Source organism: Phyllostomus discolor, chromosome 1 (assembly GCF_004126475.2).
Source record: "Phyllostomus discolor isolate MPI-MPIP mPhyDis1 chromosome 1, mPhyDis1.pri.v3, whole genome shotgun sequence".
Lineage (NCBI taxonomy): Eukaryota > Metazoa > Chordata > Mammalia > Chiroptera > Phyllostomidae > Phyllostomus > Phyllostomus discolor.
The window spans coordinates 85,441,367-85,462,932 of NC_040903.2; the positions used below are offsets into that span (position 1 = coordinate 85,441,367).

At 35.3% G+C, this 21,566-nt stretch overlaps 1 protein-coding gene across 2 annotated transcripts in view; it reads left to right on the top strand.

Moving 5' to 3' along the window:
- Positions 1-21,566, top strand: part of PPA2 (inorganic pyrophosphatase 2) — an 83,107-nt gene that overhangs the window by 52,054 nt on the left and 9,487 nt on the right. For both annotated transcript variants that reach the window (XM_036025740.1, XM_028506612.2), the window contains 3 exons: positions 6,622-6,749; positions 9,690-9,775; positions 12,392-12,461. In XM_036025740.1, the coding sequence (XP_035881633.1) occupies positions 6,622-6,749; positions 9,690-9,775; positions 12,392-12,461 (284 nt within the window). The remainder of the gene's footprint in view (positions 1-6,621; positions 6,750-9,689; positions 9,776-12,391; positions 12,462-21,566) is intronic.

Below are 21,566 nucleotides of genomic sequence, written 5' to 3' on the forward strand. Positions count from 1 at the left end.
TCATTTTATTGCTGAGTAGAGTTCCATTGTATAGACATACCACAGTTTATTAATCCAGTTGTGGATGGAAGTTTGGATTTTCAATTTGGGGCTAATGTGAATAGAACTGCTATGAATATTCAAATACAGGTCTTAATGTGAACATGTTTTCATTTCCCTTGGGGCAATACCTAGAAAATGGGTTACTGGGTCACATGGTAATTATGTTTAACATCATAAGAAACTGTCAAACTATTTACCAAAGTGGCTATACCATACATTTTATTACATTCCAAAGATCCATAGTTTCCACCTGATGTCATTTCTCTTCAACTTGAAGATTTAAGCATTTTTTGTAGTGCAGTTCTGTTGATGAATTTTCTCCATTTTGATTGGTCTGAAATTGTTTTTTCTTGCCTTTGTTTTAGAAGTATAGTTTTACCAGATATAGAATTATGAGTTAGAGGGAAGTTTGTAAAGACATTCTATTTACTTTTGGCCTACATTGTTTCTGATGACAAGTCGAAGGTCAATGTATTGTTACCCAATATATAATATGTTGTTTTTCTCATACTGTTTTTAAAGATTTTCTATTTATCTTTGGATTTCAGCAACTTTTTGGTGTGAATTGCTAAAGTGTCCTCTCCTTTATATTTATCCTACTTACCCCAAGTAACCCATTGACTGGATTTTTTGTGGATCTGTAAGTTCATGTTTTTACAACATAAATTGTTTGCCATTATTTTCTTACATTTTTTCCACCTTCTCCTCTTGCCTTCATTCTGAGACTCATAATACAAATATTTTAGATTACTTGTTATTGTCTCACAAGAGTTCAGAGGTCACTGAACTCTATGTCTTTTTCAGTCTTCCCTCCTGTTCTGGAGACTTCATAATTTCTGTTGATCTGTCTTCTACTTCCTTGATTTTTTTCTGCTATATCCAAGTTCTGATTTAACCTATCTTATTTTTTTATTTCAGATACTCCCTCATTTGGTTCTTTTTCTTTAAAGATTTTATTTATGTATTTTAGAGAGGTGAAGGTAAGAAGAAAGAGGAGGAGAGAAACATCAATGTGTGATTGCCTCTCATGCCCCCACCCCCTGACGGGGACCTGGCCCACAACCCAGGCATGTTCCCTCACCGGGAATTGAACCAGCAACGCTTTAGTTTGCAAGCCCTCACTCAGTCCACTGAGCTACACCAGCCAGAGCTCATTTGGTTCTTTTTGATAGTATTTTAGTTTCTATTCCTTGACTGAGATTTCCATGTTAGTACACTGTACTGTATTTTCCTGAAAGTCCATGAACATATTCATAACTACTTTAAAATTCTTGTTAGCATGGGTCATCTCAGGATTGATTTTTGCTGGCTGCTTTTTCTTTTGATTAGGAGTCTCAGAGATATTCCAATATGTATAATTCATCATTCTGCTTTTTACCTGACAGGTATTACTGTTCTATATTGAGTCTGCCAGGTACTTATCTTTTTGGGTATTTTTTGGCTTTGTCTTTTTTTTCCCCTAACTTACTTGTTTTCCAGTGGGTCAATTGGAGGGAGTTTGTTGAAACATGAATTCAGTGCCTCATCTTTCTCTGAGATTTCTGTTTTCTGTAAAGCAAAATGATTTGGAAAATTGAGCATTGTGACAGTGACCAGAGGAGAGAGAAGAGGGAATTTCAGGGGAGAATGGGAAGGGTTTACAGGAACAAATTTAAAGGACACATGGACAAAAACTAGGGGGAGGGTGGTAATGGGAGGGAAGTGGGGAGGGTTGGGTGGGTGGGCTGGAATGGGAGTAAAAGGGAGAAAACTGTACTTGAACAATGATTAAAATAAAAAAAAAGAAAATTGAGCATTGTTTTTAATGACTGGTAATTTGGTTAAATACTTGAACTGAGTGAAAGTTTTATTTCAGAAATAAAAGTAACTTTATTTATATATTTCCTCTCTATTCCAAATGTTTTATAATTTAACTTGATTAAATCAAAATAAAATTTAAAATCTCCCCAAAATAAATAAATGAATAAGTTTAACTTAAACACCTTAGAAACAAAAAAAAAAACTTTATAAGAACTAAATTGTAATAATTTAGAAATTAAGGAAAATGCACCTGTCACAAAGTGAGAAACTAATAACAAGTTCATTTGAGGCTTTATCTTTACCATAAGAAAAAATATATAGAAAAAGGTATGAATAAGTGTACATGTGTATGTGCATGTGTGTGTATGGCCAGATGCCTTTTATATGTTCATCGCTTGTTTGCATTGTTTATATCTGCATCTATCTACTTTGACTTTTTAGTAGTGATACACATTAAAAATAACTCAATATTAATGAAACTATCTTCATGTTTACTAAATCATTAATTCATTTGTTGATTTATTTTTGAGAGGTAAAGCTTTCCTCTGAGTATAACTTTGGCTGCATCCCATGGATGGGAGCACTGATAATTAGTATTTGTTAAGAATTATCCCTTACTTATTGTTAGATGGTGTTCATGTATTACCTTACTTAATTCTCACAATAACCTCCATTTTCTTCATTTTGTATTTTAAGAATCAGACAAAGTAACTTATTTTTCCAAGATGACTCTAGTATACGAATGCCAGAACTGGAATTTGAACTTATGTTGTCTAATTCCAAACAGGATGTTTCTCCTAGTTTACCTTATTTCTTTATGAGCTTTTTGACTGTTCTTATTGTCATCATTTCCAGAGTATTCTTAGAGTTTTTATTTTCTTTTGGGCCACAAAGTTGATTTATTAAGCCAGAGTAAGTTTTTCTTTTTTATTTGTTAAAAACATTTTAAGTTATATCTGTACTTACAGGAACTCGGTGTGGTCCTTTTTTTGGTGATTAAGAGAGTTATTTAAAATTTTCATTGTTGATCTTTACATTTACTGTATTATGCTAACCAAGTATGTTGTCATCATTTTCTCATGCTTCTAATTTCTTAGCGTTTTCTTTGTTTTTAGTACATAAGCATTTTTAAAGTTCATTAGTACTTTAATATAGCTCTAGATTTAAAAGAGCTCATGATTTAGATATTTCTCTCATATTATTCATAGGCTATATGTGTAAAATAAAACTTATCAACTTGATTTTCACCTTATTTACATAATTACGATTTGCTTATCTGGCTTAAAGAGAGTATTGTCTTAAAGTACTTTTAATTATGAAATTTGGGTGAAATTGAAGTTTTGGCAAACACATACGACTAGAAACCACCCCCCCCACACACACACACTGTGTGAGAGAGTATATTTTTGATGGGAAAAAAAAAGAATAGAAACAAATTTTTAATTCACAAGTCACCTTTTTTTTTCTTAGTGCAATTTGTGACATTCTGTTGGGCTTTAGAAATGAGTGAATTGGTTTATATTGAAAACAAACTTCATTACATACAAGGAATTCAGTATCCCTGGTGAAGGAAAAAGATAAGTCATAAAGATTGCTCTTAAAAAAGAGAAAGTGCTATCTATGATCCTCTCATGTATACAGAGATGGAATTGTAGGTTTAGACTTAAGATAGTTTAGATCAATTTCTTTGTTTTTATAAATTCCTAAATCCAAAACAGTTAATAAAAACTAAATTAAGGTGGAGAGCTCTGGACTTTGTAAAACCAAATTAAACTTTTTATTTTATTTCATCATTATTTTCTGTTTTGCTTTTCTTATCTAGCATTTAACAAAACTGTATAAAACTTGAATGGATTTATTTAGAACTGATTATTTTCATAAACCATATCTTTAATTTTAATATAAATATTCTCTTAAGGGAACTCCACATAATTTTTGTGATTAGATTTTCAAATTGAAAAATGAAAAGCCCTGTAGTAAAGTACCTCATAGTTACACATTATTTGTCAGAAGTTATGATACCTTTTATGAAGCCTTTTTTAAAAAAATTAGGGTGATACATATTTAGGTGACTGTTTTACTAATTTTACAAACTAGCTCTTTAATACTTTGTTCTATGTGAATTTGATCTTTACCGTTTTTTGTTGTTTTCACTTTTTTTGCTGTTGGTAGGTCCTCTCAGCTGTGCTTCTTATAGATAACCCAAAATTGACCATTTGTCACCGCTCCGTACAAGCGCATGGATACTCTCAGTAGACTCTTACTGGATTTCCTCCTTCCACTTCTTCCTGCACAGTCTTCCCCTACCCAGCTGACAGATGTTCCAAAAAACGTTTGCTCCTCAGCCCAGAACCCTCTGGTTTCCAATTTCAAAGTAAAAACCAAAGTCGTTTGTGTGGCCCTTAGAATCCTGTGTGACTGGCTGATGGCTGCTTCTCGAATCTCATCCCCTAACCTGCTTTTTCTTCACTGGGCTCTAAACATAGGGCCTTCTTACTGTCTTTCTCAAAGGTTTTAGCACACTCAGACCTCGGAATACTGGTGCTCACCACCTTCCTCCCAAGACGACTCTTCTAGATATTTGAATGAGTTGTTCCCACATTTCATTCAGGAATTTGCTACAATACATTTTATCAGAGGCTATTCCTGACCTCTCATATTTAAGATGTTCCCACCTCACTTGCAAAGCCATCTGTATGCATAATTATAGATTTCTGTGTCTTTTTCTCATCTTTAACTATTTTCTTACCCAGGCCTAATTTGATGGCAGTTGTTTTTAGCGCCCTGTTTTGTTGAATTCTTTCAAAACATTCAAATTACTTTGTAGAATCAAAATCTCTATTTTGTACTGATAAAAGTCACTGCCTTATCTAACATTTTATTAAATCATAACATAGCTAAGACATTGTTGGCATAACTGTTTTGGGAGTAAACACAACTGATGCTCGCTAAAGCTGAAACTTACCTGGAGGGAGCAAAGTGTGCGTTTTATTTTTGAGTTGTGTCCCGGACTCAGCATACAGACTACTGTGGCCATCACTCAGAATATTTTAAAGAAGCCTTTGTTAATTGTCCAGGAAGTTGCTCTTAATTAAAAGTATTTCATTTGTGCCCTGGCTGGTGTGGCTTTGTTGGTTGAGTGTCATCCTGCAAACCAAAAGGCAGTGGGTTCAATTCCTGGTCAGGGCACATGCCTCAGCTGTAGGTTTGGTCCCTGGTCAGGGGGTATATGAAAGGCAACCAATCAATGTTTCTCTCACACATCAATGGTTCTCTCCCTTCCTTCTCCTCTCTATAAATAAGTAAAATGAAAAAACAAAAAGTTTCATTCATAAATAAAAACAGGCCCATTGACACTGTAAAATTTTAAATTTCAGAGCCTTTAGACAGCACACTGTTTGCCATGGCCTCTGCCATTCGTAAGGTGTCTACCTTGCCATTTCACTTATGTGGAACATCTGGCCTCTAGAAGGCATGTGTAACTCTTGCTAACCCTTTCCATAACAAGCAAAAGGCAAGCATAAAAATCAAAAAAGATAATTTCTGTTTGTTTAACCCATGCCTGCAAAATGCTTACCTTTCCCTGACATGCCTAGTGCAAGAGGGATTCCCACAAGGCTTAGATGAGCAAGCCAGAAACCATGTGCTCTTTTAATTATCCCTGTGCATTTGTCTGTTCCTGATTTTAGTTATAACTTTCTAATTTTTCAGTGTTCCCAAGTTGTTTGTCATTTGTTATAATATATTATGCATAAAGGATTATGCTAAATTAAGCATAGCCACAGTCTGGTGGAGAGTAAAGACTTCTAGTTTTACCTAGTTATGTCTCATACTTTTTGAATTGATATTTATTGGAATGGATACATTCTTTGGGAACCTTTTATGGGGAGGTTCTATTACTAATACAGTAATATCCAATTATTTTAAAACGAATGTCCTCAAAATGTAATGGTTATAAGCTATTTACATGCTAAGAAAACTTAAAAATAAATCCTATAAATCATTACAGATTTTGAAATGAAAAACTCTATGAACCGCCTACATACCACCCTGTTTAAAATCACTCTGTCTGCATTCTTTCTTAACTCTGTTAGTTTCCTTCATTGGACTTTTTGCCGCTCACATACACGTGTTAGGTATTTGTTTCCTTCTTTGTCATCTGTCTCTCATTACTGGGTAAGCCCTGAGAGCAGGGACTCATTTCCATTACTCTTCTCTTTCAGTGCTTAGAACAGTGTCTGACACAATGAATGAGAAACCTACTAAATGTTTAGTATATATGTTCTAAAACCTTTCTCACCCAACTTGAGCATGTTTCCCCCTGGGTGCCACCCTCTCCTTTCTATCTTCAGTGTCCCCTTAACTTAACATTTCTAAAACCCTGATCCTGGTGGTGTAACTCTCCCTACTTGAAGCCCTCCTTTGCCCACAGGGTGATGTCCGCTTGAAGCACATCTCAATCTTCTGACTTCATTGAATTTTGTTGTTTGTTTCCTTTAATTAGAACCCTGAGCTCCTTGAGGAGGAGAACTTTGTTGTTCTCATCTACTGTACCTAACACAGTGTCTGAACGTGCTCAAGAAGTGTTTGTAGAACAAAATCATAATATTTACATTACAAACTGAAGTCCAGGAGAGATGGGATGTGCGTTGAGGATTATGCTGCTGGTTAGCAGAGACTAGACCCCATGTTTTCTGACTCCCTCAGGCCAATACTCTACCACAAATAGGAATGAATTTTGATTTTAAATAAAAAATCTTCTTGTTTTTTCACTTACAGATATTGATGATGTTAAGAAGTACAAACCAGGTTATTTGGAAGCTACCTTTAATTGGTTTAGATTTTATAAGGTGCCAGAGGGAAAACCAGAAAACCAGTTTGCTTTTAATGGAGAATTCAAAAACAAGGTGAAGATGGTAATCTTTATTTTCCAATGTACCTCATGATACCTGTGCAATACTTTTTCACTTTTGGGGTTTCTTATATGAGTAATTTGTATATACCATGAAAACAAACATTTTTCTGACTTTAAAACTTATGGACTCCATTATTTCATCATTTTTATTAAAAAATTTTTAGGCTGATCAATATATCCATCTATTTTTTTATTTTTATAATATATTTTATTGATTATGTTATTACAGCTGTCCCATTTCTCCTCTTTATTCGCCTCCACCTGCACACCCCCTCCCACCCAATTTCCCCCCTTTAGTTCATGTCCATGGGTCATACATATAAGTTCTTTGGCTTCTACATTTCCTATACTATTTTTAACCTTCCCCTGTCTATTTTGTACCTACCATTTATGCTTCTTATTCCCTGTACCTTTTCCCCCTCCCTTCCCCTCCCACTCCCCTACTGATAACCCTCCCTGTAATCTTCATTTCTGTGGTTCTGCTCCTGTTCTAGTTGTTTGCTTGGTTTGTTTTTGTTTTAGGTGTGGTTGTTAATAACTTTGAGTTTGTTGTCATTTTACTGTTCAGAGCTTTTGATCTTCTTCAATTTCTTAGATAAGTCCCTTTAACATTTCATATAATGAGGGCTTGGTGATGAAGAACTCCTTTAACTTGACCTTATCTGGGAAGCACTTTATCTGCCCCCGCATTCTAAATTAAAGCTTTGCTGGCTAGAGTAATATTGGATGTAGGTCCTTGCCTTTCATGACTTGGAATACTTTTTTCCAGCCCCTCTTGCCTGCAAGGTTTCTTTTGAGAAATCAGTGAACAGTTTTATGGGAACTTCTTTGTAGGCAACTGTCTCCTTTTCTATTGCTGCTTTTAAGATTCTCTTTAGTCTTGAGTAATATAATTATGATGTATCTTGGTGTGTTCTTCCTTGGGTCCAACTTCTTTGGGACTCTCTGGCCTTCCTGGACTTCCTGGAAGTCTATTTCCTTTGCCAGATTGGGGAAGTTCTCCATTATTTTTTCAAATAAGTTTTCAATTTCTTGCTCTTCCTCTTCTCCTTCTGGTACCCCTATGATTCAGATGTTGGAATGTTTAAAGATGTCCTGGGGGTTCCTTATCCTCTAATTTTTTTGAATTCTTGTTTCTTCTGTTCTGGTTGAATGTTTCTTTCTTCCTTCTGGTCCACACCGTTGATTTGAGTCCTGGTTTCCTTCCCATCACTGTTGGTTCCCTGTATTTTTCCTTTATTTCACTTAGCATAACCTTCATTTTATTATCTAATTTGTGACCATATTCAACCAATTCTCTGAGCATCCTGATTACCAGTGCTTTGAACTGTGTGTCTGATAGGTTGGCTATCTCATTGTCACTTAGTTGTATTTGTTTCTGGAACTTTGATCTGTTCTTTTATTTGAGTCTTTTTTTTTTTTTTTTTTTTTTGTCTCAGTGTGCCTGTTACATAGTAAGATCCTTAGGTGTTCACCAGGGCAGGGCAAGCCAGAGGCTGTGTTGTAACACTGTATGTGGGGGAGGGGTCGGAGAGGGAACAATGCAATTTGCTCTGCTCTCTGCTGGTTTTCAGTTACTTCCTCCGCTACCCACAAGCAAACTGGGCCCTTCTGGTGCTAATTCCTGGGTGAGTGGGTTTGTGTACGTTCTGGGACCCTGTGGGTCTCTCCAATGAACTCTCTTGTGAGTCTGGGAATTTCTCCCACTGCTGCCTCACCCCCACAGGTGTTTTCAGTCAGAGATTTGAGGCTTTATTTCCCTGCACTAGAACCCTAGGTTGTGCTGTCTCTGGTTCCCCAGTTCTTCCTCCCAGTTTATCTGCACACAGATGTGAGACCACTGGGTCCTCCAGCCACCGCTTTGCCTCAAGTCCGACCCCCCCCGCCCCCGGGTGTCCATCTCCGCCCCTCCTACTGGTCTGGATGAACGTTTCTTCTTTAACTTCTTGGTTGTTGGACTTCCATACAGTTCAATTTTCTGTTCTGGTTGTTTTTTGTTTTTAAATTTGTTGTTATCCTTCTTTTGGTTGTGCAGGGAGGCACAGTGAATCTACCTATGCCTCCATCTTGGCCAGCAGTGCTGTGCCCATCTACTTATCTGTCATCTCTTTCATTTCAGAAAATGAATGATTTTCATGATGAGTCTAATTTGTCAAAATCTCTATGAAAGGAAACCTTCTATTTACTATTCTGGAGAGGAGACAGTTACTTACAATGGAGCTTATCTCCATTGTATTCATCTACCATGACTGAATTAAGCTGCTAATTTAAGAAAGCACTTGAATTACCTTGCTGGCATAGGATTTTCTATTAGAATGCCTTCAAGGGTCCCTAAAATGACATAAGTGGAGAAAATAGGCCGAAGAGTTAAAGTATGAAACATGGGGTAGTTTTTAAAAGTTATTACCAGTATATGAATTATGCATTATAAACCAACATTTAAGTGGGTGCTAATAAGTAAACTATGATTTGGAAGTAAGCCATATTAATGAAAACTGAAATTTACAGTCAGTATTTTGATATGCAAGAATGTATTACTGGACCCAGTAGTTTTTAAAAGGCATATTAAAAGAATCTTTAAGGTTTTAAGGACTTTGAATAACATTATTAAGTATAAGTATGAAATTGTGTTCAATAAAATTTATTTACAAAACCAGGTGGCTGGCTCGATTGGGCCAACAGGCCCTCGTTTGCAAGCCCCTTCCCCCCACTCCGAGCGTCCCCACTGCCTCCAGTCTGTAGAGGAAGAGGTTAGGGTTTAGTGAGAGCAAGTAAATTGCCTAAGGTCAGACAGCTGCTAAACAAGGAAGCCAGGATTTATACTCAGATTTGCTTGACTCCACAGTTCATGTTCTTATAGTGAGTATAATGTTATTGTATACCGTGTTAGTATAATGATTGGTATGTCTGCCCATTTGTTTGTTTGGACTAGGCTTTTGCTCTTGAAGTTGTAAAATCGGCTCATGAATGTTGGAAAGCATTGCTTATGAAGAAGTGTGATGGAGGAGCTATAAATTGGTAAGAATTTGTATTTTCTACATAGTATTTTTTATTAATTGTAACATAACAGCAATATAATAATATGTAGATCTGATTTTTTAAAAAGAGAAATTGCAATTTTTTTCATTTAAAAATACATATAGAGTACCTGTTTGTAAGACATTACTAAGTGCAGGGCACCATGAAACTAGTAATTGACATGGTATCATTTCTCAGAGGATTTATATATTATATATAAAGTATATATATATTTATGTATATAAAATATATTCATACACAAATATATATATTCATACACATACATATATATCTCTCCAAATTATTTAGGTCTTAAACTTTGGAAGAAGATAGATTTGATTGTGTATAGATAGCTCTAATTCTTTTACCTTTGTGAAGATTTTCTTCAGTGTCACTTCTACAAACTCTGGGAGTTACAGTCTAAAATTATTATCACTCCTATCTCTCTCTCTCTCCTTTTTTCTTGACTACTTTGACGTAGAATAAAAAGCCTGGGCAATCTGTATCCTGGACCCTGTCTTTGGAATTCTCATGACCCTGAGCATTTGTCTGATTTGAAATTATCTTGAAAAAAATAATTTATCTTTATTAAAGTTCTGTATTGCTGGCCATCAATTTCATCTTTTATGTGTCTGTTTATTATGTGCAACTAATTTTCTATTTCTGTTTCTTTTTATTTAACCAATTATTTTTGTGCTATTATGTTTCTATTAATATGCTTTATTATTTTTAAATGCAATTACAGTTGTGCACAGCATTTTTGGTGTTGTTCATGTATTGCTTTAATGCCATGTCTGCTTATTTTGGTGCACAAGATTGTGTATGGACTATGTAATGTTTATAAATTTACAACAGAATATTTAGTATCTTACAAAAAGGAAAGCAGCACCTTCTCCTTAGTCATATTTAATCTCATTTGAAGTAGACACTGTGAGTTTAGTGATCTTTCCTTTAAATTGTTCTGCTTCTTCTCTTGTAGGCATGATCAAGTATGCAGCTAAAATGAACCCTAAACATTGTATGCTCTGTGGGGGCTCTGTGGTTCAGCATCGTAGCCCCAGCGTCTGGATATGTTTTGGTTTTAATGTTAAAAACATTGTATATAGTATATTATACTATGTCGTATATAGTATATACTGTATATAGTATATTATACTATATATATTGCCCTACACTGAGCTTTCTTTTTTGTCTTGTTCTTTTTAAATTTTGTTTTGACCATCTTTAGGGAAACATCTGATTTATAAGCCTTTACTTTTTTCAATTTTTAGTTCAACATAGGATATACAGAAGAGAATAAAAAATGCCTCAGTCTTAAAAATGATGATGCCAACTTTCATCAATTTTATTCATGTCAAAAGCGGAAATCAGTTCCACCTTTTGAGTCTGGGTAGAAAGCAAACTGACCAGTTACTATAATTGTTAAATACCCAATGTCTAATTATAGACAGATGTAGTTACAAAGATAATTAACAGATCTTCTTATCATATATATCCCAACATATTTCACAAACCATTGAAAAACTTAATATGCTAATGTATATCCCATAGACCCACTTGAGGGTGAGCGTGTCTATGTTTGTGTGTGTTTCATTTATCATTTATTTCCTTTAGGAATCTGCTAATCACTTTTCCTTTCTATTTTCTTTTTTTTAAAGGTTTTATTTATTTTATTTTTAGGCAGAGGGGAAAGGAGGGAGAAAGAGAGGGAGAGAAACATCAGTGTGTGGTAACCTCTCACATGCTCCCTACTGGGGACCTGGCTAGAAGAAACCTGGGCATGTGCCCTGACTGGGAATCCAAGCAGCAACTCTGTGGTTAGCAGGCCATCACTTAGTCCACTGAGCAACAACACCTAGGGCTATTCCCTTCTATTTTAAAAGTTAATTGTACTTTAACCCTCTTCTTACCACCTCTTTCTGTATCTATTTTAATCTACTGTTTTCTTTGATGAAATTTATATTTGGAGGAACAGTACCTTTCCTACCTAGGAAGTAGGAAACAGGTGGTAGGCAGCAAACTTGTGCAGATAGCGGCTGTTCCCCACTGGGCGGAGAGCTTTCGACTTTAGAGAGCCTCTGTTGATCGTGGAAGGAGCTGCTGTCTGCTGCCTTACTGAACTTTCTTACTTGTCAGGAAACTGAGTTTTCATATTCACATGGTTTTCTTTCACCACTCTTAGCTTTATCTTCCATACCTGTCTGAGAAAGAGATTCCACAATGTCTTTCAGTAGCCAACAATGTTTATCATCTCACTGAGAGGAAAATTTTTCCTTAGAGTTGTCATTCTGTGGGTCAAATTTATCTTTTTTTTTTCTTTAGTGCAGGTGAAGTATAGTTTTAGTTTAGTCTTTTATATACACCAGGATATTATAGATTCGCTTACTATTTTTTTTTAAATTCTGGAGAGTGCAGTGCTATTAAACACTTACATATTCATAACCTTGCCTGAAAGAAAATACAAAAATCTCAGTTTTTCTAATTTATATTCATTCAGGTCCTTTTCACTAGCTGAAATCATACACTGTCGGTGTGGAACATTTGGAGTTGACTTTGTTTCTGATAATTGCTCCGTATTTATCCTGTGTAATAATAACATTGTCTGTTCATTTGCAGCACGAATGTGCAGGTGTGCGATAGTCCTTTCCATTGCACTCCGGAGGAAGCGAGAGCATTAGTTCAGTCGGTAAGGGGGAACTATCTTTTAATGTTATAAATATCACAAGGAAATCTATCAGAATTTCTGAAAAATCTAGCAGCAACATGTATCAAGTCTTTTGGGAAGCAGTTAAGAAATAACATTAAAATCTATTTTTTTAATCCAGGGAATTTAAACCAAAAAGCTTTTAGTCGAATACTTAAATTTAATTTTCTAAGGACATTAATCACTTAATTAGCTCCACATGATGCTGGTTTTCCTCACATGACCGATGTGTTGTTTATGCATTCATTCTCCTCCGTGCTGTTGTGTTCTCATGAGTTCCCGCCATTCGGTGGCTACTGGGCAGCCGACTGCTGGCATAGGTGCGTTTGGCTGAAGGGGAGTCAAACAAACAAGACTCCCTGTTCTTCCATTTAGTTCAGCTGTCTTCAAGGTCCGTCTCCTGACTAAGAAGATATTCTAGGATTTTTACATGTCCTACTGACTTGCTGCCTAGAAACAAATGAATTTATTAGTAAAATAGTGCTTTATTTGATACCACTAAATAAGAAAATTCATATTCAGATAATCAAGTATTATTTCTATATAAAGTGTTTTCAGGAATGAGCTTAGGTAAGAAGTACTGTTTGTAAATTAAGTTTTTTTAAAAAATTAATTATTGGGTAGGGAACTAACAAACTCAGATGTTTATTTTAGGAACAACAAACATGTTTCCTCACTATAGCTGCTTTGAATTTTTTCCCACTGATTTATCAACTATGTAATTAGTGCCTGCTATGTGTGGACAGACTCTAGGTGCTGGGGATGTAGTGTTAAAGAAAAGATATAAAATCCTCTGCCCTGGTATAGCTAATTGGGGAGATGGATAATAATTAAATACACAGTGAAATACACAGTGTCTTGGAAGGTGATAAATGCTGTGATGAAAATTGAGCAGGGAGGAGGGGATAAAGCGCCAGGAGTGGGAAGGGCTTTGTAGTTATTAAAAAAATAGAGAAGACGCAGTCAGGGACAGCCGCACTGGGGAGAAGACTGCCATGAGTCACGATTCTTAGAAGGTGAGAGAGTGAGCCAAGTGTCTATCGGAAGGAAGAGCATTCCAGGCCACAGTCCCAAAGGCCATGAGGCAAGAGGATGCCTGAGATTTTCTAGAAACATTCGAGGAACCACAGTGCCTGGTAGTGTCGAGAAAGTCTAAGGGACGAAGGAGGAGGTGCGACCAGAATTGTTTGGCTCTGGGGGTTGGACATGGAGGCAAAGTACAGTGTTATGAAAGACCCTGTAATATAGCCTGTAAAGACTCTTTTAAGCATTTTGTTTCTCATTCTGAATGAGATCAGGAACCATTGGAGGGTTTTGAGCAAAGTGAGTGATATGATATGACTTAGATTTTAACAAGACACTCCAGCTGCGTTGCTGAGAAGAGGCTATAGGGAGGTCAGGGAAGATGCAGAGAAGGCATTTTAGTAAGGTAGACCACCATATCATTTATTTTCTTCAAGTTTTCAATTTTGTATCTGTGCAGATTACATTCTGAATTTAGTTCTCATCAATACCTACTATTAGTTCTTTAAGGAAAAACAGAAAAACCAAAAATTTTTATCTTTGCCCAAGTGGTCTCACCAACTCAGATTAAGACTATTTCATTTATTTTAGTTTTGGGTTTATAAATAATAGGCATAATAGATATTTGTCTTAAAATTAGCTTCAAGATTAAAGTTTCTATCTTACATTCTGTTTTTTTTTTTTTAATTGTTTCCTGTCATATTACTAGGGAAATAGTCCTATTTGGAAAAAAAATGGAGCACATGGATATGATCTAGGTAGATAGATTTGGGGAACAAGATTAGAATTCAGAAATATTAACATCCAGGTGTAATTATGTGGTGTGGTAACTTTGTTGTGCTTCCCATAATAACGAAGAAAGTACTATACTGATTTTTCACTGGGAATACTACAGGAGGAAAACAAAATGTAGCAAAAGCAGTCCTCCTTCACCAGTTCTGATGGAACTTAACATAGGTGGGGTTTCACCACTAAAAATTTGTAAGTCAACCAATTGCACTTCAGCAGCCTTCTGATTCAGGCCAGATTAGCTAACATTTTCTCCTGAAGACTGTATCAGCTTGTCATAATGAAATTCTTAATAATGAAAGCATTTTTTTGACTTGACATTTTATCTCTTTAAACCACATTGAAATGTTTGAATCTGAATTATTTAAGTATATGTCCCCAGATCCCTCTGTTTTTCTGTATACTGAGCAATGCACTAGTGCCAAAGCACTGTCAATTTGTTCTTTGGTCACTCAGAATAAACTTCAGATGTTAAAGTCATCCATCAAACTTGATCATATTCAGACCATATCAGTCCTGAGCGTGTATAGAAACCAGCTATAACCCCAGGGTTTATTCATAGGCTCAGAAGGAGTAAATTCATTCTAACAAGTGAATCAACAGGCAGTATCATCTTGAGACAGCTGTATTGTTAAGTGAGTCTGAAGTATGGTTAAAACAAGGCCAGAAAGTAATAGGAGTTTTCACTTTCTAGGTGTATATTGGCAGGATACTCATGATGAGTTGATTAGGTGAGAGTTTTTCAGACAAAGTAACTGCTCTGGGGAACAGATACTTTAAAGATACATTTAAACAAAAGAAATGGACTAAACTTCTGAATGATTAACAGCAATATTGCAGGAAGCATGTATTGCTAAACATATCTTGATCAGAACAAAATTAAGTTTGGCATTGAGACCAAAAATAATTTAAGTAGTTACTCAACAATGTGTACAGATCAATTAGGAAAGATATTGTTACTTTAACAAAGAAAAAGAAATAAATGCCAACATTCTGCTGAGTATTCTTTGAAAGCATTTTGGAAACAAAATAGAAAATATCTACAGAAATAATTTGTCATACTTGGGGCAGAGAACATAAGAAGGATTGTAGATCTGAAGAAGATGAGGAGAATTGAAATGATTAAAAAGGGTTTTAGATTTTATGAGTATAGATACTTGACTTTATATACAGTTATGAAGGGCATGGCTGTGACAAAAACAGAGTTGGCTACATAGATCTCAACGCACCAGGGATCCCTAAAGGGGCAGAGGACTGCACTCCTGGTTACTCCGGGCGTCTGCGCTGCAGCCTGTGGCCGCTGTCAGCAGGAGTTCGTCTCTGATGGTTCAATCAGAGGACCACCCGATTACATTTTGTGGATATTGTGTCCTTTTCTTAACCTTTACCTAAGTTGATAGCCAAAAATATGGGACTCTTTCTTAGTTTTTCAGGACTATGTGTCTGGTAATTGGAGATTTATTTCAGGGAGTAAGGTTCAGAGTGTTTATAGAAAACAGAGTATGTGTTTGTATATGTATATGCACATGTGAGTGTGCATGTGCACATACACAGTATTTGATTTGCCTTGCAGATCTAGTATCAGTTGATATTTAAATGACAATTGATTTGACTAGTGGGGTTTAACATACCACTTTCAGGATTCTTTACTGTATGTAAATGTTACTCTAAAGTGTGTTGATGAAATTGGAAGAAAATTTATAAGCTAATCTAATAGATTAGATGGATATAATTAGAGAACAAATACATAGTTGTGTTCTGGTACACTTGGACACATCCAGAAATTGAGGACATGTTAGGCCACAAAGAGAGTTGCAAAAAAATGCCCGAGTTGTCATCGTGGGGACCACATAAGTAACGTGATCAAGTTGCTGATGGGTTATGGAGCGATTAAAAGAGAAAACCCCAAATCTGTGTGTTCAGGAACTAAACAAACTTCAATTAAGTCATGCATCAAAAAGAGAATTATAACAAGTTGTAAAGTATTTAAATTGAATGACAACTAACTCACTGTATGTCAAAACTTGTGCAGTGCAGCAAAAATAGTTTTTGAGAGAAATTAAATGTACACAACAGAAATGAAGAAAGAAAATATAGAGGCCAAACATTAAACTCAACAGTTATTTTTTCCTATCTCTTTACATTATACAAAAGAAAATTACAAAGAGCAGAGCAAATATTTGATGAAATAGAAAGCAAAGAAATAATGGCAAGGATCAATTAAAGCAAAAGCTAGGTTTCTTTTTTAAGACAGGAAATAGACAAACCTATTAAAGGAAGGATGATGAAATGAAATAGAGAAGGCACAAATAAAAATATCAAGAATTCAAATGAAAACATAATTACAGACACAATCAGAGGGAAATATGATGAGATTTTGGGGGAAAATACCTTTCTAAACACAGATGAATTAACAATTTTGTTTGAGATATAAATGAACCAATTTATATCTCAGTCAAGAATAAATAGAAAACACAATAGACTTACAACATTTTAAAAGGATAGCTACTCATGAAGATGGCGATTTCCCCCATATGAATTCACAAAGTCAACCTGTTTTTAGTCAGAATCCCAGTGGAGTTTTCACTGAACTTGACAGGATGATCCTAAAGTTTATTCAGAATAGTAAAGGGCCAGGAACAGCCTAGGAAGGATTGATAAATATAAAGCTTTTAAAAAAGCTGTCAAACACTAAAGATACCTTAAATTAAAAGATAAGCTATTGATTGGGAGAAGATATGTGCATATAAACAGCAAGACTTAGAAATGATTAAAAACTTATTCAAATCTGCAAGAAAACGATAACCCAGTATGAGAAGAAATGGGAAAACAAGATAAATAGACAACTCACCCGAGAGAATACTTAAATGGCCGGTAAACATGTGAACATTTGCTCTGTGTCATTAGTAATCAATGAGATCAATCTAAGACACAATTTCATAGCTATCAATAGGCAGACATTTAGAAGTCAGACATACTGAGTGGCAAAAGGAGCCCTCTCATATGTGCGGATATATTTGATGCCAGTATAAATTGGTACAACCACTTTGAAGAACAATTAAGTAATTTCCAATAAAGTTGAAGATGCTTATAACCCACTAAGAAATTACTTTTTCAGATTCTATAGAGTTTTTAATATGTGTTTATATGATCAGACATGGGAAAATTGAAAACCAAATAAATATGTATCAATTAAAAACAACCTGGATAAGTAAACTGTAGTATATTATGCAGTAGAATATGATGACATAGGTGAAATATGTGAATTAGAACTGCATGACTCTCCATGTTGCTAAATTTTAAAACTCCCAAAGCAGTAGTACCATGTATTTCTAATGAACACAAAGAGCTATGGTGTTCACAATTCAGAAACAAATAGCAATAAACGCTGGTGTTAGCATAGTAGTCAGGGGAAGTAACCTCGGACAGCAAAGGGAAATAAGATTTTAATCTTGATGAGTAGCCAGAAAAAAAGACTTCAGTTGTGAAGTTTCTGAAATAACAATATTAACATTTAAAAATCTAGGGAGTAGGTATATACTATAGTAGTCTCAGCATTTTCTGTATGTTTGAAGTATCTCATAGTTCTAAAAACTTGTATGCCCAGAAAATCAATACAGAAAATTAATGAAGCCAAACCTAGTTCTTTGAGAAGACCAATAAAATTGATAGACCTTTATTCAGAAAGAGCAGGAAAGAAAAGAAAGAAGACAAATCTTCAGTGTCAGGAATGAAAATAAATGACACCACTGCTGATTCTACAGATAGTAGGAGAATTGAGAAATATTGTGGAAAACTTTATACCAATAAATCTGACAACTTGGGTAAAATGGACACATTCCTTGAAAGATATAAACTGCCAAATCTCACTGAAGAAGAAATAGGCTTACACACGTTAAACTTGCACTTCAAAACCTTTCCATGAATACAGTTCTAAGCCTAGTTGGCTCCTACTACTCTTACTCAGTGTTTTTACTGAAAGTTCTAACCAGGGCACTAAAGCATTAAAATGAAGGAAAGGACGTCCAAATTGTGAAAAAGAACAGCATGAATGTCTGTGTAGAATATCTAATGAAATCTACTGATAAATGTGAATTCCAGCCAAGATGGAGGAGTAGCTAGAAACCCTTCGCTTCCTCCCACAACCAAAAGGAGGATAACCACCAAGCTAAAATCAGTAAGCAACCAGAAGTGCCAGAAAATCAAACTGCATGGAACTCCGACAACCAAGGAATTAAACAATCAACCAAACTGGCAGCAGTGCAGCATAGCCAGGAGGGTTGCCCTGCCCTGGTGAATATCTAAGGCCCCACCCCCTTACAACTTAACAGGTGTGCCAAGACAAAGAAATAGCCTAAAGGAAAGAACTGAGAAAAACTCCAGAAAGGGAGCTAAGTGATGAGGAGATAGCCAACCTACCTGATGGAGAATTTAAAGTCCTGGTAATCAAAATGCTCACAGAACTGATTGAACGTGATCAAAAAATGAAAGAAAAAATGGAAGATACCCAAAGTGAAATAAAGCAAAGTATTCAGGGACAAACAGCAAATAGTGACAGGAAGGAAGCCAGGATGCAAGTCAATGATTTGGTACAAAAGGAAGAAATAAACATTCAATTGGAACAGAATGAAGAAATGAGAATTCAAATAATTGAAGAGAAGCTTAGGAACTTCTGGGACAACTTTAAACATTCCAATATCCGAATTATAGGAGTGTCAGAAGGAAAAGAACAACAGCAAGAAATTAAAAACTTATTTGAACAAAAAATGAAGGAAAACTTACCCAATCTGGCGAAGGAAATAGACTTCCAGGAAGCCCAGAGAGTCCCAAAGAAGTTGGACCCAAAGAGGAACACACCAAGACACATCATTAAGATGTGTAATTCTCTCTGTAAAGATACAGAGAGAATCTTAAAAGCAAGAGGAAAGGAGACAATTACCTACAAAGCAGTGCCCGTAAGACCATCAGCTGATTTCTCAAAAGAAACCTTACAGGCAAGAAGAGGCTGGAAAGAAGTAGTTGAAGTTATGAAAGGCAGGGACCTACATCCAAGATTACTCTATCCAGCAAAGCTTTAATTTAGAATGCAGGGGCAGATAAGTGCTTCCCAGATACGGTCAAGTTAAAGGAGTTCATCACCGGGCCCTCATTGTATGAAATGTTAAAGGGACTTACCTAAGAAATTGAAGAAAATAAAAAACGCTGAACAGTAAAATGACAACAAACTCATAACTATCAGCAAATGAACCTAAAAGAAAAAAACAAACAGTGAAAACAAAAAGTAAGCAAACATCTAGAACAGGAACAGAATCAGAGAAATGGACATCACATGGAGGGTTTTCAGTAGGAAGGGGGAGGGGAGAAATGGGGGAAAAGGCACAGGGAAGAAGAAGCATAATTGGTAGGCATTGCATAGACGGGGAGAGGTCAAAAATGATATAAGAAACAGAGGATTCAAAGAACGTATATGTACAACCCATGGACAGGAACTAAGGGATGGGGAATGCTGGAGGGTTGGGGGTGTGCAGGGTGGAGGGGAATAAACGAGGACAAATTGGGAAAACTGTAATAGCATCATAAATAAAATATAAATAATTTAAGAAAAAAGAAAGAAATCTACCAAAAAGTTACTAGAGTAAGTGATGTCAGCAAGCTTGCAGGATGCAAGATCAATATACAACAAGGGTATTGTTGTATACTAACAGCAAACAGTTGGAAACTAAAAATAAATACATTATTTATAATGACATTATAAGTATGAAACACTTAGAGATACATCTGGAAAAAAAATAAGTAAAGAACCTGTACCCTGAGAACAATAAAACATTGCCAATGGAAATCAGAGAAATAAATACATTGGAAGATGTAATGTGTTCATGGGCTGGACGACTCGGTTTTGTTATGTCAGTTCTCCTCAAGCTGACGTTTGATTCATTGCAGTGTCAATCAAATTTTAATGCACTTTTTTTTTGGAAATTAACAAACTCATGCATGTAAATGCTAAGGTCCTGCAATGTATTAAGCAACTTTGTAGAAAACAAAATTGGAATAGTAACTATTCCTGATTTCAACATAGTTTATAAAGCTACAATAATCAAGAGAGTATAGTAATGGTATAAAACTAAACAAAGAGATCAATGAAACAAAATCCATAAATAGACCTACATATATGTTAACAACTGATATTTGAAATTATAATCTGTTTAACAAATAGTGCTTGAAGAATTGGTTATTCCACGTGGGGAAAAACTCTTTATTTCACACCTTGCACTACATGTGATAATTATCTAAAGAGTATCTTAGACCAAAGTTTAAAACATAAAACTGTAAGCCTATTTTGACCTTGGGTTAGTTAAGCAGGATTTCTAAGATATATTATTAAAAGCACAGTCTAGTTTTTAAGATGATAAATTGGACATCATTAAAATTAAAAATTTCTGTTCTGTACAGTACACTTTTAAAAAACTAGAAAGAAGCCACATACTAGAAGAAAATATTTGAAAGGCATATACCTGATAAAGTGATTTATATCCAGAATTAATTAAAAAAACCCTCACAATTGAATAAGAAAATAAATCATCTCCCCTCTCCCCAAAATGCAAAATACTTGAATGGTCGCTTTGCCAAAGAAGATATACTGGAAACACATGAAATGAAGCTCAATTTACTAGTCATTTAAGAAATGCAGATTGAAAACCACAATGACATACTATGCACACTTTTTAAAATAGCTAAAAATTTAAAGATTGGCCATACCAGTTGTTGGCAAGGATGTGGAGGAGCTGGTACTCCTGTACCCTGCTGGCTGGAATGCAAAATGCTACAACCACTTGGGAAAACAATTTGGCATTTTTGTGAAAAGTTAAACATCTACCTATCATATAAGACAGAAAGAAATGAATTTGGTACATGCTACACATGGCCGATTTTTTTTAAAAATTATGTTGAGTGGAAAAAGATACACATATTGTATCACACCATGTGCTATATAAAATTTTAGGCTATGCAAATGTCTATGTATACCAACATAAAACAGATCGTTGGTCGGAGGGTTTGTGGGAGAGCCCGGAAAGAGGGATTTACAACCATTATTACAGGGACTTAGGAAACATTCAAATATGTTTATTGTCTTGATATATCTTGATAATGGTTTCACAAGTGTATATATAGCAAAACTTATGTGCAGTTTATTTCATGTCAGTGTTAGTCCTTTATTGAAAGAAAAAAGAAAGGTTTGTTCTGGAGTCAAACTTTAGGTCCAAATCTCAGCTCTTT